The sequence below is a fragment of the Neurospora hispaniola genome (genome assembly GCF_033458365.1).
Source record: "Neurospora hispaniola strain FGSC 10403 chromosome Unknown B0T23scaffold_14, whole genome shotgun sequence".
NCBI classification, from domain to species: Eukaryota; Fungi; Ascomycota; class Sordariomycetes; order Sordariales; family Sordariaceae; genus Neurospora; species Neurospora hispaniola.
Genome location: NW_026944419.1, coordinates 264,216 through 280,008, shown reverse-complemented (window position 1 = coordinate 280,008; position 15,793 = coordinate 264,216). Strand labels below are relative to the sequence as shown.

Here is a 15,793-nt window from a genome sequence, read left to right as displayed (position 1 = left end):
AGCGTTAGAGGTCTCGGTATGTTCATTGCTCACTGCAACACTGGCTGCAACGCAGGCTTACCCAACCGCCTATCTACGAGTCATGATTGGCCAGCTCTCTTATCTCACCATAACTCCACTGCAAGCTACGAGGTCAGTGGCTAGGTTCCACCAATTCTTGCGCTTCGTGGGCTGTGAGGCGGTGCAGCCCGGCAGCTACAGAAGTGGCTTGCGTTTGCTTTAAAAGTCTGTCTCGGGTCGCCCAATTTTGAGATTCTTCTTTTTCTTCTTTTTTTTCTCTTCACAACACATAAAACATATGTTCCTTCATATTCACTCCGGTTTCCGTCTACTGCAATGACATTCTGGAGGGGAAAGTGGAGGATAGAAGAGAATTTTTCAAGCTCTTACCCTCTACCTTTGTTCTTCTCTGTCGAGGAGTAGAGAAATATTTTGCCTGGGACATTTCCACCCACTTCGCAAACTCTTGTTATCTGAGAGTATCTGCCATCGATTTACCTGCGCACCTTAATCTGTCGTGATCTACTTGTCGCTGACGCGCGCATGTTGAAAACCCGATGAGCTGATGTTCTCATGTAATGCACTTGTCTTGATTACTTACTCATACTGTAGTGTCGAGGTCCGAACATTCATACCCGTTGCGCTCGTGCACATGGCATCGCGAGACGCAACCGGTAGACTGTCGGATTTGGGTGCCCTTTGACTCGGATGACCACTTCGACGGGCGACCATGTCGATCCTTTAAATGGAATGTCCATGGCACATGTGTCACAAGCTGTTCCACGACGCTTTGGGGTTGTTAAAGGCCGACGGAGGCTTCGGTTCATTACTTATCACGGACACAACGTAAGGTTGCCATAACTTCATTTTGCCGATGTATATTTCTTTTTTCTAACCACGCCTTCAACGCCTTCCCTTTGTTGAATGTGAAACATGTTCAAGGTGAATTTCTGCTGCGTCGGACTTTCTCCCTGTCAGCGCATGCCAAAAAAAAACATGATGCACTACACCGACATGAGTTCGACTGCCAGCGTAGCTTAACTCGGAACAGAGAGACCCCAGCAATACGTTCTCAGCATCATCGTCATGAACGCCGCATAGTACTTACAAAGAAGCTCACATATGCCAGACGACTGGCTGGGAAAACGTAGCAAAACAAGAATTTTCGAGTTCCACAAGTCAACTCTCAACTACCCAACTTGATAACCACTACTCTACTTCCATCCGTCTCTCAAGCTTTTCAACCCCCAACGCATGACCTTTTTGGTTTAATGACCCTCCTTTTCCAGAGCCTCCAGCTCCTTAATCACAGAGCCCTTGGTGGCGATCTTCTTCAACTGGGTATCCTCCAACTTCTCACCACCAGCATGTCTCATCTCGAGATCCTCAATAGCGCGGATCTTCTTCTGGAGAGACCTGATCTTCTTCGCATTGGCGCTCTGGGCAGCCGCTGCGGCGGCGTCAACGACTGGGGCAGCCTGTTGAGCAGGCGCATTGGGCTGGCGCACGTTCGAGCGGCTGCGGTGGTTGTTCTGAGTGCGGACAGCCAGGTTGTTGCTGCGCGACTGGCTGCGCGAGTGGTGACGCTGGTGGTTGCGATCGGGGCTGCGGCCGTCGACAGACTCGCGGGGAGGGGCAAGACCACCCTCGTTAGGAGTAGTCACGCCCTCGCCCTGTGCCTGGCCCTCCTTGGCCTTCTTGTTGCGCTTCTTCTTGTTCTTCAGGGCAGTCTTGGACAAGTTCTCATCGTCCACAGCGGCGCCGGGAACAGAAGGTCTCGCTGGCTCGGCAAACTCGGCGCCAGGAATCTGGCGGCGCGGGCGGCCGAACCCATTAGGACCGACCTGAGGCACGCCATTGCTAACCGAGTGGGCGGCACCTCCCTCGTCCTCACGCTTGAAGTGAAGAGGAGTGGAAGAGCCACGGGCGCCGGGCGGGCGGTAGGCACCGACGGGCTTGGAAGGCGTCTTGACAGTGCCAAGGTATGCCAAAGCCGAAGGGTGAGGAGTGGGCACGGGGTGCAGCGGGTCAACGTTGGGGAGGTTGTTAGCAGGAACAGGGCGCCAGATAACGTTGTACAACTCAACCATGTCCTCGTTGTACATGATACCGCCACCAACGTGCCAGAGCTTGATGCCGTTGTCGACACGAAGACGGGGAGAAGTAGTGGCCGTCAAGATGTAACGGCTGTCAGGAGACCAGGTGCAGACACTGGGGTTACCGCTTTCGATGGTGGTGATCTTGCGATAATCCTTCTCAAGGTCGTAAACATCGATCTGACCAGCCAAGTTACCGAAACCGGCAACCAAGGCAAACCGGCCAGTAGGCGAGAATATGATGGTGTTACGGGGGCCAAGAGGGAAGGAGTGGGTGGCGACGGCGCGGTGGTTGAAGATGGTGGTTTTCGCGGGCATGTAGCCGTATACGACACCGAACTCCTTGGAGTTGGGGGACCACGACACATCGTGGATAGGGCCCTCCTTGTCAAGAGTGACGCGAGCGTCGAACGAGCCGTTGGCGCTCAGGAGGTACATGTTGGTCTCGCCATAGTAGCTTTTGTTGGACTTGTCAACCTCTGTTTGCGCCAGCACAATCAGAGCAGTTCCGAGCTGGTTCCACTTGAGCTGGACTTTGTCGGCCTTGAAAAAGGTCTTTTGCGAAATCGGGCTGGTGAACTGGGGAACGTTGAAGACCTTGACGGAGGCGGGATGTCCCTGTAACCAAGAGTTAGACGTTGATATAGAAAAGTGCCATGCATACGGGAGATCAAGTAACGTACCTTGCGCTCTGGGACGAAAACAGCAACGTTCTGGTTCTTGCCGGGCGCGAGGGCAAAGTCGGAGACGCCCTCAACGCGCAGCTTGTTCCACACGGTGCCGAGATCGTTGCTGTTGTAGAACTGGACCTCGTTGGTGACGATGCGCGCGCAGAAGCGCTCATCCTCCGTGTACTGCAGGTTCCAGCCATTAGCAGACTTTTGGACGAACTTGCCAATGGGCTGCTTCTCAGCACCATCGGCGAGCTCCTCGATGGTGCGCCAGATCTTGAGATTCTTGGTAGCATCGCCATTCTCATCCTTGGCGGGGCGCTCCCAGGTGCTCAAGTAGGTACCGTGGGGGGAGAAGCTGAGTTCGTAGACGGCAGGGATGGGCAGCGAAGTCAAGACGTGGCCGACGGTCGCGTCGACGATGACGACGCCCTCGTTAGTGGCGTAGGCAAAGTAGCGGCCGCATCCCGAGTAGACACAGCACCGGAGATTCCCTTCGGGCTTGGTGAATCCAGGAAGGGCTTCGTAGACAGGGTCGGCATCAAAGACGCCGATGGCCTTCTGGGTTCGGTAGGCGAGCTGCAACGGATTGGCCATGACTAGCGAAAGTCACAGGTGATCGTGGTTTGCAGAAAGCGGTGTAGGATTCGTTTCGTTACCTGGCTCCTTTTCCCGGGGGACTGGAGTCGTCGCTGCGAGCAAGAGGCGGACCTTTTTTTTCGGTGTTCGAAACGGGTCACGCTTGATGTCGAAGCTGCGAGAGGCGGAGCTCGTAAGCTTTGGTTGTGTGTTGGCGAAGGCGGAGTTGGGGGAGTATCGATCTGGCGCAACACAACAATGGTGATTGCGCAAAGGTAGAAACTCGACTAGCACTAGCAGCAGAATTCGACAGTGCAACACAAAGCGACGCTTTTTCTTGCTGAGTCCTAGGTGGTGGTGGAAAGCGACTCAGGGACGGGGGGGGGCGGGAGGCGGAAGATATCAGATCTTGAATCGCAGGTTGCCAACGAAGGGAGACCGTGACGATGGGACAACAATGCGATGTTGCTTTGGACGACGGCGAGGAACAAAGGGCACACGCCGTGGTGGAGATCCAAGAAGAATAAAAATCGACCGAAATCAGGAACGTGAACGATGAAGAGAAGCACCCTCAGGGAAGGAATTGGCAAAGGCGGTGCGAGTGTGGTTGACGGGGGGGAGAGGAAAAAAGAGGGGAGAGGTGGGTTAGGAGAAAGGGAGGAAAAGTAGGACAATGGAGAATGGCAGAGAAGGTGGACGCGAAGAAAGTTACGATACGGACGCGGTTCCACAGGTATCGTGGTTTCGGTTTTTTTGGTTTTTTTCCATATCTCTTACCTACACTTTTTTTTTTTCCTTTTCTTTCAACATCTCACTGCAACATCGATATTCAGTTGGGCATTGGCACGGGCACTGGCCACCCGACCAGCAGACGGGAGCTAAGGGGACCTGGGCAATATGACCATAGAATATACACTACAAAAACACCTATAGTCCAGCAAGGCGGCGCGGGCGGAGTCGTTCGCCTTCCGTCTGGGCGATCTCTAACTTTTTTGGAGGCTTCATGCATTTCGAGGTCGCGGCGGTTGTCCGTTCGCTGATTCAGACCTCTGCCACACGGACCTCCAGATTGGCAGCGGAGGACCTCGAGGGGACCGAACATTGAACGGCGGAGCCCCGCCGTGGGGCCGTGTTCCCTTCAGACTGTCTCGGTGACATTGGGTGACAGTCGTTAGTGACCGTACCCGTAAGCCCCGTAGGGACCAGGGCGAGCCTATCAGATGTTAACGGGCCCTATCACGGCGGCCAGCCGATCTCCAACACCCCCAACAGGTTGCGGCCCCCGGTGTTCTAGGCTTTGTGGTCCCTTGTTTGAGCCGCGGCAAGGGCCAGTCAGCGGCGCGCCAAGTTACGACCAAGGCCCCTGCCCGATTTGCCTTTTCGTCAACGTCAACGTCAACGACGCAGGACACCCCGACGACGCTCAGGACAAGAGACATCGGACCGGGGGCGACGTCCACCACTGCGTTCTCTGCTCAACCTGCCATCCCAACAGAGGTTATCCATTTTTCAGTTATGCCCTGTTCCATTCAGTTTCGTCGCCACTACCTAGGTTTACTCGATGCTCCATCGCACGAAAGTTACACCCAAGTGAAACTACCAAACTCCAGCTTGGTCGTTCCTGAAGAACACTTTCAGGATACACGCGCCATCACTTACCGCATGTCCTGCCAAATGGAAGATGCTGTAGAGATAGTGATACCCTTCTTGATGGCTGGTGCTGTCCTTCACGTTAGGTACCTCTATACTACTACCTCTTAGGTTCAGACGTCCAAGCGATTCCAATTGTGATACACATCCTAACCAAGAGAGCCACAGTACGGTCCTCTTCGTCTCTTCGCGAGGTATTGTACAAACGATGCTACCACGCGGTCTATCTCATCTGCTTTCCATGTCTTCCGCTTGCCTCCCGTATACATCGGTCCCTTTTTTTGTTTCCTTTCTTGTTTCTATCCCCCTATAATGTTGTTTCCCCACATAACCTACACACGGCAGTTGTTTCCAGCTTTAGTCACAGCACACCAACACAGTCTCGTTGAAGCAATCCGGGCATGAGCAATTGCTGGCTGGAACAGTCCAGGTGTTTTAGGCACGCTATATGATAAATTCTATGTCAATGAATACGTGACAAAGCCGACAGTTTCCAGTTTCCTCCGTCTATCAAGAGAAAGTTGCGGCTGCCTGTGTGGTGACCGTCGATGGAGTCCGGATGAGGACTAACTGAACGGCATGAATACTGCATACCTAACACGGAGGTATCGATGTCAAGCATGGGAAGAACGGGAAGAGCTGTCGATTTGCTGCAGGCAAGTGCGAATTGCTGTACTTCGATGTAAGTACAGGGCAGGTAGGCAGGTATGGAGGGCTAAACTGTCTCGGTGCCGATGTCCCAACCGCACCTTCCTCGTTGCATGGAGAGCCGCATTTGGGTTTGGGATCATGAGGTGCAACTTCCACTTGCTGTTCTTCCATTAAGTAAGAAGCCTTCGTTGTTGGGGCTATGACGAATACTGTACGCAGCTCGTCTCAGCAACATCATTCTCCGTTTTCTTCCAGAAAACCTCACTTAGACGTACTCCATTGGCCCAGGTATGTCCTCCTTCGTCGCCATGTTAGAGTTTCGATGGACAAATCATTGACTTGGCCGGCCACAGGTTATCTGTTCTCGGTATTCCTTATAGCTGCCATTGGAAGTTCGTTCAGTGCGAACTTAGAACTGCGCATTCGAGGAGTGAGTATCGAGCATCTTGATGCTCCATCTTCACTTTGGAGGGTTGTCAGCAGACATCATCGTTTTCTGAACATCTCCGTCTGGATATCGTTGTTCTTGGTTGGTTTACGTCCAAGCCAAGGACAGGTTCAAATCATGCAAAAGGTCGAACAGGCTGAAAATCGAAACGAGTCAATACGTTGTCAAAATTTCCGGTCAGGTAACTTCGACTTACAGCTTACGGCCCGCAGCAGAGGTCCAGCGGTGACAACCAGACACGGTATCTGAGGCGGGAGGAAACAAATTTACAAGCAGTTGTGTCACCCGCGTCCTCTGTCAGCGCGTCGGTGGTTCGGCACGGGGTTTTTGACGGACCTTACAAAGTCGCCCGGAGCCGTTCCCTAGGTGACTGCAACTTGAGGGAAACCATCCCTTCACCTCCAGGCATCCGCCTTTGCCACGTTTGCGCCAGCTTTCCATCGACCGCCTTTGCTTGCATCTTCCTCCTCACCACCCCACCACAATTCCAAACCTTCACTTGAAACTTATTCAGCTGATAGCGACCTGCAGCATTGCAACTGAACTACACGCTACTGAAGCCGTCGAGCAGTTGACGTATTCACATCCCACGCTCCCCAGACACACCAGAGTCGTAATGGAGTCCTCTCGTGCATCGGAGAGAAGGCGCTGCTGTGCAATGACGCCTCTTGGCTTCTCGCGGTCTCCCAGCAGCTCTCCTCTCGATGATTCTGACCTCGAAGACGAAAACAACGACACTCTCGGTAGAGCTAACGCGTGGGTCGATGTTGACGCGGTTTTCCCCCCGGCGCCGGCCACTTCACCGACGCGAGGCGATGATGAGCTTGCCGACGTTGGAATGGCCCGCCTTCCGGCTCCCCACCCCTCTGTCGAACATGACGAGAACAGTTTAAAAACTGTCGACAGCGCGGATTCTACCCCGATTCCAACCAGCGTGCGATCGAAAGGTTCCAAGAGTAATGCCGATCTGGGCGGCTATTATTTCAGACAGGTTATGCACCTCCTTGAGAGGAAGCACCAGGACATCATGTTCTATGAAGACGTTGAGAACCACAGCATCATGCATCTGGATTGGGCAAGCGAAGTTGGAGACATCCAAGAGACTCAAGCTTCCCGCAACCACAAATCTGAAGAGGGGACTGGTCTTGCTTCTAAGCTGGAGGTAAGTGTCACAAGTAAACTAACGAGACTCTTCTTCCACGCAGCCTTGGCCCATATGGAGTCACTTGCTAACATGTTTTCCTTGACAGTGGGGCAAAACCCTGTTCTTCGGTGACTGGTTATATGCCGACAACGGCCAGCGACAGTATTACATGGAGATCCAGATCAAGCACGTCTCTGGTGATGATGACACCGTCATTCGAAACTTGGGAATGAACCCCAACGAAGTTTGGATTGGTATGGGATGCGCCAAGGACACTCCGGCCCCGGGTGGTGATAAGCGCTCGCTTTCTTCGAACAGCAGCAAAATGTCTGCTGTGCAGCCTAAGAAGCTTCTTCTCTCGTCACTTGCCGGCACCCATTCTGGGTTTCCTCGCAGTCCCTCAGAAGAGCGTGGCAGCGAGGAGCTTGAAGACATTGCGACACTGGCCTTGGCTAAGATGAGCAGGCACAGACCTTTGCCGACTACTCCTACCAACACCTCGTCGTCTGCACACAACAATCATGGAGATGCTACCCCCAAAACTGTTCACGTCGGATCCGAAGATATCGACCTCTGCAGCCCTACTGCCACTGTCAACTCTCCCTCTGATTCTCGTTGGACTCCACTCAACTTGTCTAGTAGAATCGCAGCCACCTCCAAGTCTGAACAAGACGTTGCGGCCGGCCCGTCAACAGATCAAGCTCCGCCATCACCGCGTCCAGCTTTCGCGCAACTCTTTGGTTCAAGATCGCCCCAGCTCGACTCTAATCGCCCCATCGGCACAGGCATTCCCCGCAGCAAGCCCCTTGTTCCTCATAGCACCAGCTTTGACAGCATCGATGATGAGGGCGACATCACCATGAGCGATGACAATGTGGGTGAAACCGGAGATAACGGCGGAGGCGAAACCTATGAAGGTGACACTACCCAAAGCGAGATCGTCATTCCCGGGACTCCCTCGCGTTCACCCTCCCCTCCGTCTTCTCCCGTAAAATATTCGCCCGACAGCGATCAACATCAGATGGCCGAATCCTCAACTTCCAAGGAGAACCAGATCTCTCGGGACACTCATCAGTCACTTAGGGATTCCTTTACTCCCGGCCACAACACCCTCAACCGCCTGTGCACTCCTGAGCTGAACGGTTCCTTTGCCGCTCGCAAGAAGCGCTCCTCTATCTACACAGTCCGCGTGGTAGCCTTCTCCACGGAGGAATCTCAAAATGAGAACGGCTTTAGCGGACCACCTTCTTCGCAACGACACGCCACTCTGCTCGGTCACGGTGGATGGGTTTGCCCACCCTTTGAGGAGCGCGTGGCCAAATGGATGGCTGACTACGGCCATTTGCCCCTTAGCTGCTCCGCCATTCCGGAGCACGAGAAGAAGCAGCACAACAACCCGCCGCAGACACGCTGCCGTGCGCTGCCGGTCATGTTTGACTCGTCCGTCGACGACCCGCCGAGGTACTACGGCGAGCCGGCGCCCGTGTGGTGGGAGCTTGGCGATCCGTGCCTTGAAGACGTGTACTGGATGGTCTGGCAGCTGTTGAGCGGCAAGCAGTTCATTGGTTTCAAACGCGGTACCGGATTCGGTTTCCCGAGAACTCATACCAGCGGCGACGATGCACTCTTGGAGAGATGCCCGTTTAAAAGTCCGAGCGGAGAGGCTGGGGTTGGAAGTCTGGTCAAGGGGGAGGAGATCAGGCTGAGAGAGATGCGTGCGGATCAGGAGAAGAAAGAATGGGAGGGCATGGTGAACCTTAAGGGGGGCAAGGAGTAGATGATGAGAGCTAGAAGGGTAAGAAAGGGGGAGTGAGGCTTTTGTTTGGAGAACTAAGGAGGTTGTAAACCGTTTCTGTTCGGTCCATGCCTTGCGAGTCTCGTTTAAAACTACCTAGGGTTCTTTACTGGCTCTGTTATGCATAAGTGCACGCAGAGCATTAGGGTCTGGTTTGGAGGGGGTTCTTTCTACTCGTTTTCATTTTTGCTCATTACAGCGGCTCTTTCATGTTCCCTCCTATTCTTTATGAGCGAAGGCCAGGCGTTACGGACACTTAGTCTGGGCAGGTCAGATGGATAGTCACTTGGCGTACAAGGCTCGGATTTGGACTGGATTCTTCTCGAAGGCTTTGGCATCATAAAGCTGAGAGCTACGAAGCCATCAAGGAGCGGGCTTCGGTGATTAGATGCTAGTGCTTTGTATCTGCATCTGGAGTTTCCAGAAGGGAAGGATAACATCGGTTAAGCGTCAGGCTAGAAGGTAGAAACTGTAGTAAAAATGTGTTATTATCGTCTAAAGAGTTTCAAACGAGACGGAGAAAAGTCACTTTGCGCTGTGGCGTATGTTTCCATTGAGATTAGGAACTGTACCGTACACCAAACAAACCATCAACTGCATACAATGAATAAGCCTTCACTAATCGACGGTTCTTTGTGAATGCACTCTTGTGATTGAGGAATACGCATCGCTTCCAACGAGAAGAAACTCTGTATTAACACTTATATGAGAAATCCCGCTTCAACATGGCAACTTCAAGTCATTTCTCAATCTTCACAGCCTTACTGCCCATCGGACTCTTCGATCAAACTGTTGAGCAGGGTTCTTTGTCCATTCACATACTGCAGGTTCGTCCCGTATAACCCTCGTTTTGTCTCTGTGATCCCCTCAACCCCTGTACCCTGCGAACTATTACTATTTACCCCTGAGCGCAACACCCATGCTTTGTTTACATACCTTTTGGTCTGGGATCCCTGCTTGCTTTTTTTGTGCAACAACAAAATGATGACAACAGCTTGTCGACGAGTACGTAAAACCAGACAAAGATGTTCCAAGGATACTACTTAGCCCCATTGAGATAAATGTCGTTCAGTCCACGATTTGTGCATTGTATTGCGTTTTACCTACAGTAGAAGAAGTGCGTACCCACACCTCTTTTTCTATGCACTCTGTCTGTAACCTTTGAGATTCCCGAGTTTAAAAGATACAAGAGGACAGTCCCCTACAAGATGGAATGCTTTGTCACTTTCAGTGCCTTCGAGAATGGAAATGGGGCGTGTTTTCTATTTTCTGTCTTTTTTTGGATACCAAATTGACAAACAACCAGGGCTGGATGGTAGTTTTATAGTTCATACGTGCTTTGGCATCGCATGGGGTTCTTGCCGACGGCGGGCGGGTACCTACCTTAGCGTAAAACCGTCATGACGTCAACTCGTCCATCTGACTACAAGTATGTAAACTCCAAAAAAAAAACCACCATGGTCGAGAGGAAAGGTACAGGATGGCAGATAGGTACGATCACGAGCTGGATCCATAGTGTATCGCGCTTCGAGATTCCTGCCCTTCCAAGCCTTTTGCCATAAGCCGCCGGCTAGTGCTAGTGTTACTACCTCTATAAAGACTTGGAGTTGTAGACGTAAGCATCAGTCACGAGCTCGCTCGTCTCAGAAAATGGAGTTGTTCCTCGTCCTGCCCGTCTCTCTAACTTGAGCTATTATGATTCGATGAAGAGCTAGTATCTCCACTTACAGACCACTGTATCTGAGATAAAGAATCGCGATCCCGGAGATGTTATGGGGCTGGGCTAAAAGAGGGCACTGAGAAGTTATGAAAAAGTTTACTTTCTCACGACTCCTAGCAGCGTAGGTACCCGTAGTCCATACCTAGTCGAACATTTCAAACCAGCTACTTCTTTTTTTTTCCGGCAGCCGGCAGTGCTGGCTGATTGGGGAAGCATCAACGGCGGCAATGAGCGACGATTGGCGCGGGTACGCGGTTTTGGATTTGGGGAATAACCACATTGCAGGGCCTGTTGATGCAGGTATCCATCTGTGAGTCGTATGCCACGGCATTGTGTAGCGTTGTCTGAAGCGTAGGAAAGCTATCAAGGTGGTGATGCGTTTCTCAATCGCGTTCTTCACCCTATCAAACATGGGGTTGATTTGTTGGATTTTTGTTGAAAGTTGGGGGACACTAGAAAACGATCAAGGAAGGAAGCTCTTCATTTTTTTGGTAAAATATTCGTTCCATTTTTTTCTCCCCTTCGTCCTGGCGCGATATCAAAGAGAAGGTTGAATGCTTAGACCACAACCACCGACCAGTTTATAGAATGGGCCACCTTGTTTTGTTTTGGCTATGAGCCTAGTTCTGTTCTAATGCTTTGATACAACACACACTACAACTGCAGCCTTGCAGCTCGCCCGCGGGGTCGTACTGACTTGTCAGAGTATCTACAGTACACAATACGATAGCTCTAAAACCACCTAGGTGTCGTGTGATCGTCAACCCACCGCCCATGTGTCCCTTGTGCTAGAGCGGGTGAGCAAGGGAACAAACTGAAACTTTGGAAAATCTGCACGGAAGCAGCGCTTATTTACTGTGCCTCGTGGACAGAATAAAGGTTTCATGTGGTCAGGAGGAAGTGGTGTATACTACATGTGTGCGTGCGTGCGTGCGTGTAGATCCGTACCTTGTAGGGCCAGTGTGATAAATGTACATGCATTCCAGCCCTGTTCTTTTTTTTTTTTGGTTAGTTTAGCACAAATAAAGACAGAGCCTAATAGATTTGGGAAAGCGGCCGGAAATCTCGCGGATAGATGTTCTAATTAGGTATTTTAACGTTCTACACAGGACGAAGAGATGCTTCTGTAGCGTTGACAGCACTGGTCATTTTCGAGATACTACAAACGTGGATGATCATTCCTTCTCAAGGTTGGAAAGGTCTTTAGATTAGCCTTACTCTACCCTAATTTGGCCCCACTAGAAGAACCCAGTTAATATCATAGTAAACAAACCAATCCTCTATTATGATGTACGTGGACCGGGTTGGGATTGTTCCTGCAACTCGCTGTGACCGTACTCGTACCCGTGACTATACCCGTAACTATACTATGTATGTATGGATTGTATGTGTATGTACACTAACGGCATCGGCAGGACATGCTCATACGGCACACTACTGGACGACCCCAACGGTCGGGCTCACCTGTTCAACCCACTCGCACTCGATCGGGCTATGATCGTTGGAAAGTGTGGCGAGTGAGATGGAGCGAAAAGCCAAGAGGGTAAAGGGGCAAGGGAATGTACTGGTACATCAAACCCTCTTCAAGCCGTCTTATAACCTCTCGTTGTCAATGGAGGGTTGCGAGAGAGTTTTGTACGAGTCTGTCGATGCAACACTTCCACTTGGAGAACCTCCCCGTGCCCTACCTACCTCCCCTTCCCTACAGCACTGCAGTACCTATCATAGTACACTAGTAAACCAGCCATGCCCAACTTCCCTGCTTCTACCTGCACTGTACCGCTCTGCAGACGCTTCTTCCCGTATCACACATTACCCCGGCCCGGGAAACTGACAGAAATCGGCATCTTCAGGGTCCATTGTCCGTGTGGGATGAGATTCGCATCTGGTTCTGCCGGCAAAGTGCAGACGGTACCTAAAATCACACGGGGGCGGACCTTATGTTGATGTCAGCTCAGACGGCCAAGTTGGTACCCGTCGTTCCGCGTCTTTGAAACCTTAAATTTCCGTAGTCCCGTTTTGGGGGGGACTATCAGACACAATGGTGGCCTATGCAATCCCCCGTGGTCGAACAAACGTACACGTGGTATGTATCATGCGATGTCCTGTCCGTGGCGTGCTTCCGTTTTGCATTGCCGTTATATGCGGTCCGGTAAGCATCTCGCATCTGATATGGGATGAGTGAACGAGACATGTCATGGGAGTCCAGCATACTGAGGCTTTAGATCGGTGACTTGTGTGTAGCTCGAGGGTAGGTAGGTAGGAGTGGGGAATTGGATTGTCTACTCACTTCAGTACTCACTCATAGTACTCCAGGTGGAGGAGGCGAGAAAGTGAGAACACAGCCACAAGCCACAACAAGGTGTATGCTCCTACGAGATCTCGTCCAGAAGTCCCCACGCGGACATGACTTTTGTACGACCACGGATATTAGGACAGTCTGGAACCAGATGGGCTTTGGAGTAGGACAGCAGGCGCCTCCCTTCCCTCCACTGTCCCATTGCAGATCCAGAGGCCTCCCATTTTGGTGTGATCAATTCAAAGCGATCTTCTCATGTACTGTGGGATGTTTATTTCGGTTATAGTTGCCGTCTGGGATAATTGGGGGGGGCAAGGCGACTGGGCGAAGCTGAAGGTCGCAAGTGGCTGGTGACGGGGTTTCGCTATCGACCTGCTGACGACGACTTCTTTCGAGGCTCGGGTGCCGGTTCCGGAACGGCGCGTGAGTGGCTGACCCAGCCACAGCTCGACATCATATCATCGATCATTTCCGAGAAGATGTGTTGTATCCGTGTTGCCGTCAGAGACGTACATACGTCTCACTGCAACCTCCGTCCAGCATCCTAGATCGACATAGTGCTACCATAGAGGTAGTATACAGTAGTCAGCAACTGAGGGAAATGGACGATTGCGAGATGTGGCTCGTTCCGCACACCGTGGAAGAGGCGACAAAGGCACAAGGTTACATGACCGCGCCACAGTCCCCCATTATTACACTGCGACGTATATGTCCCTGGCCGTTACTGTCGCGCTCTGGCAAGCACGCCAGCAACAGTAGTGTAATGTATTAGTGCAAGGTGTTGGAGGATTGTCAACCCGAGACGCGTATGAGATCGACAGTTATGAAAGATCCTCTTGATCGATGAACTATCTGTCTATCTTTTATCTTGAAAAATTGGGCTGGAAAGGTAAAAGAAAAACAGCAAGAACAAAAGGAAAAACAAGCGCCGAACCGGTTCCGATGGCGTCACTCTTCACCACAGTGATATGCTCATAGCTTTTTTCAAGGATGGTACTTGTAGTGTAGAATCAATGATCCCAATAGTGTAGGGTTTCATCCTTTTTGGGGCAAGAAATCTTTGCTGGTCGGGAAGAAAAGGTCAAAAGTGCGATGCGTCAATGCCAATGAAAGGAAAGTGCGTGTAAGCCCGGAATTGTCCAATCGCATCTTTCAAACGCTGAATCGCCACAGCTCTTGCTATTGCGAGCGCCTCATTTTGCATGCGCCTCAGTTCATCCTCACGACGGAACGAAGGACCGTTATCATTTACCGGCCACTCCATTGGTAGATAGTTACCGCACCGAACGCTGGGCTCATCCATTTTTCGAATTCAATCTCCGAATCGAACCCGGGGCAGGGCCGAATCTGGGAAAGTGTCTCCCCGTGCCGGCTCCTCTCCCTCCCTTGTGGCACACATCCTCGCGGCATGAACCCAGGAATACCGGGGCATTAGGAAGAACGGTAGATATGGAAGATACGCTTCGTCGTGGGCTGACGAGCAACCAGCACATCAAGGGTGGTGATCGAAATCAAAGATTTCCCTCTTCATTAATCCGGTGGGGATAGGGCTTGATGGCTCGGTGTCCTGACTCGGTTTACACAAGCGGGAACAGAAGGGGGCAGAAGTATACAGTGAAACATACCGAACCAAGCCGGACAAAAGGCTCAGGGGAAGATTAAGGTACCAATAAGAATCCTTCTTTCCAATCTCGCAATTTAACTATGGCTTTCTATGAATTTGTCTCCTTCAATTGCACCTCACAGTGTCCGGGTACATTGTCAGCCGTATCCACGGAAAAGAGAGATTCAACTCCCTCCACTCACAAGCATACATGTCGTTACATACTGAAATGTTATGGCCCGGTGTAGACGGGGAAACGATGGTCTTGGTCTCTTGGAGTGTCTGGAAGCCACCAGCTATTGGATGCGTAGGTACAATTTATGCTACCTGCTTATCAACCATATAGATACCTAAGAAGATGAACTTTGGTGATTGATTTACGGAAAGACCAGAGGAAAACCCAGGTGTCACGGCACCCGCCGCCGTAAGATTACAGGAGCAAACCCAGGCTGGGCTCTGGTGACAAGGAGCCAACGCTCTCAAGCCACGACATCCGTTGGCTGTTGGCTCAAGTCAGCAGCCATACCTCGGGCCGGTCATGGTCTTACAGACCACGGAACTTCCTCATGGCAGGAAGTTGTTGAGTGTTTGTGGCCCTGGGCCCCGCAAGCAGGCCTTTTCGTTTCATCTTGGGCTGTTTGGACTCTTCGGCTGGAGCCAGCGCCATCATCACTGTCTGGACTGTTTCAGCATCCGTTTTTCAGTCCATGTATGGATTTGAGGCACAAGTGTCGAGGGGACCTAACCCTGTAGGTGTATGTGGGTTGGAAATAGGGGGGCACGCCCGTGACAAAAGAGCTGGCACCTTTGGTCCTTCTCACCAAGTGATCTTAATAAAACTGAACCGAATATGGACCGTCCAGTAATGCTCTCTTCGGAAACGCTGTTATTAAATTGTGATAGAGGGACCTCCAATAATTCGAAAGCACATCGGTCAGAGTCACTTGGGGATTCCTCTATTCGAGAATGCCTGCAAGTTGGTTCCCACAGGTACATCAAGAGAATACCTGGGTGCGTAATAGGAGTATATAGGTACCTCATGTGTGGTGTAATGACCATGATGTATTCAGATTCTTCTTACGACCATTTCGTTGATCGATCTCCCATGTATAATGCTTTAAATAGGTGCCAGCTTTT

At 51.5% G+C, this 15,793-nt stretch overlaps 3 protein-coding genes across 3 annotated transcripts; 2 read left to right on the top strand and 1 right to left on the bottom strand.

Moving 5' to 3' along the window:
- Positions 1-1,049: 1,049 nt before the first annotated feature.
- B0T23DRAFT_57907 (eukaryotic translation initiation factor eIF2A-domain-containing protein) lies at positions 1,050-3,694 on the bottom strand. The gene is made up of 2 exons (XM_062841493.1): positions 2,780-3,694; positions 1,050-2,714 (listed from the first exon to the last, which is right to left on the bottom strand). Exons 1-2 carry the CDS (start codon positions 3,362-3,364, stop codon positions 1,269-1,271), a joined length of 2,031 nt encoding a protein of 676 aa, XP_062687796.1. The 5' UTR covers positions 3,365-3,694; the 3' UTR covers positions 1,050-1,268.
- A 988-nt stretch (positions 3,695-4,682) lies between these two features.
- B0T23DRAFT_57875 (uncharacterized protein) lies at positions 4,683-5,488 on the top strand. Its single transcript, XM_062841491.1, has 2 exons — positions 4,683-5,077; positions 5,165-5,488. The coding sequence occupies exons 1-2, from the start codon at positions 4,862-4,864 to the stop codon at positions 5,399-5,401; spliced, it is 453 nt and encodes a 150-aa protein (XP_062687795.1). The 5' UTR covers positions 4,683-4,861; the 3' UTR covers positions 5,402-5,488.
- Positions 5,489-6,299: 811 nt separating this feature from the next.
- On the top strand, positions 6,300-9,221 carry B0T23DRAFT_57877 (uncharacterized protein). The gene is made up of 2 exons (XM_062841492.1): positions 6,300-7,257; positions 7,346-9,221. Exons 1-2 carry the CDS (start codon positions 6,712-6,714, stop codon positions 9,014-9,016), a joined length of 2,217 nt encoding a protein of 738 aa, XP_062687794.1. The 5' UTR covers positions 6,300-6,711; the 3' UTR covers positions 9,017-9,221.
- The last annotated feature ends 6,572 nt before the right edge of the window (positions 9,222-15,793 follow it).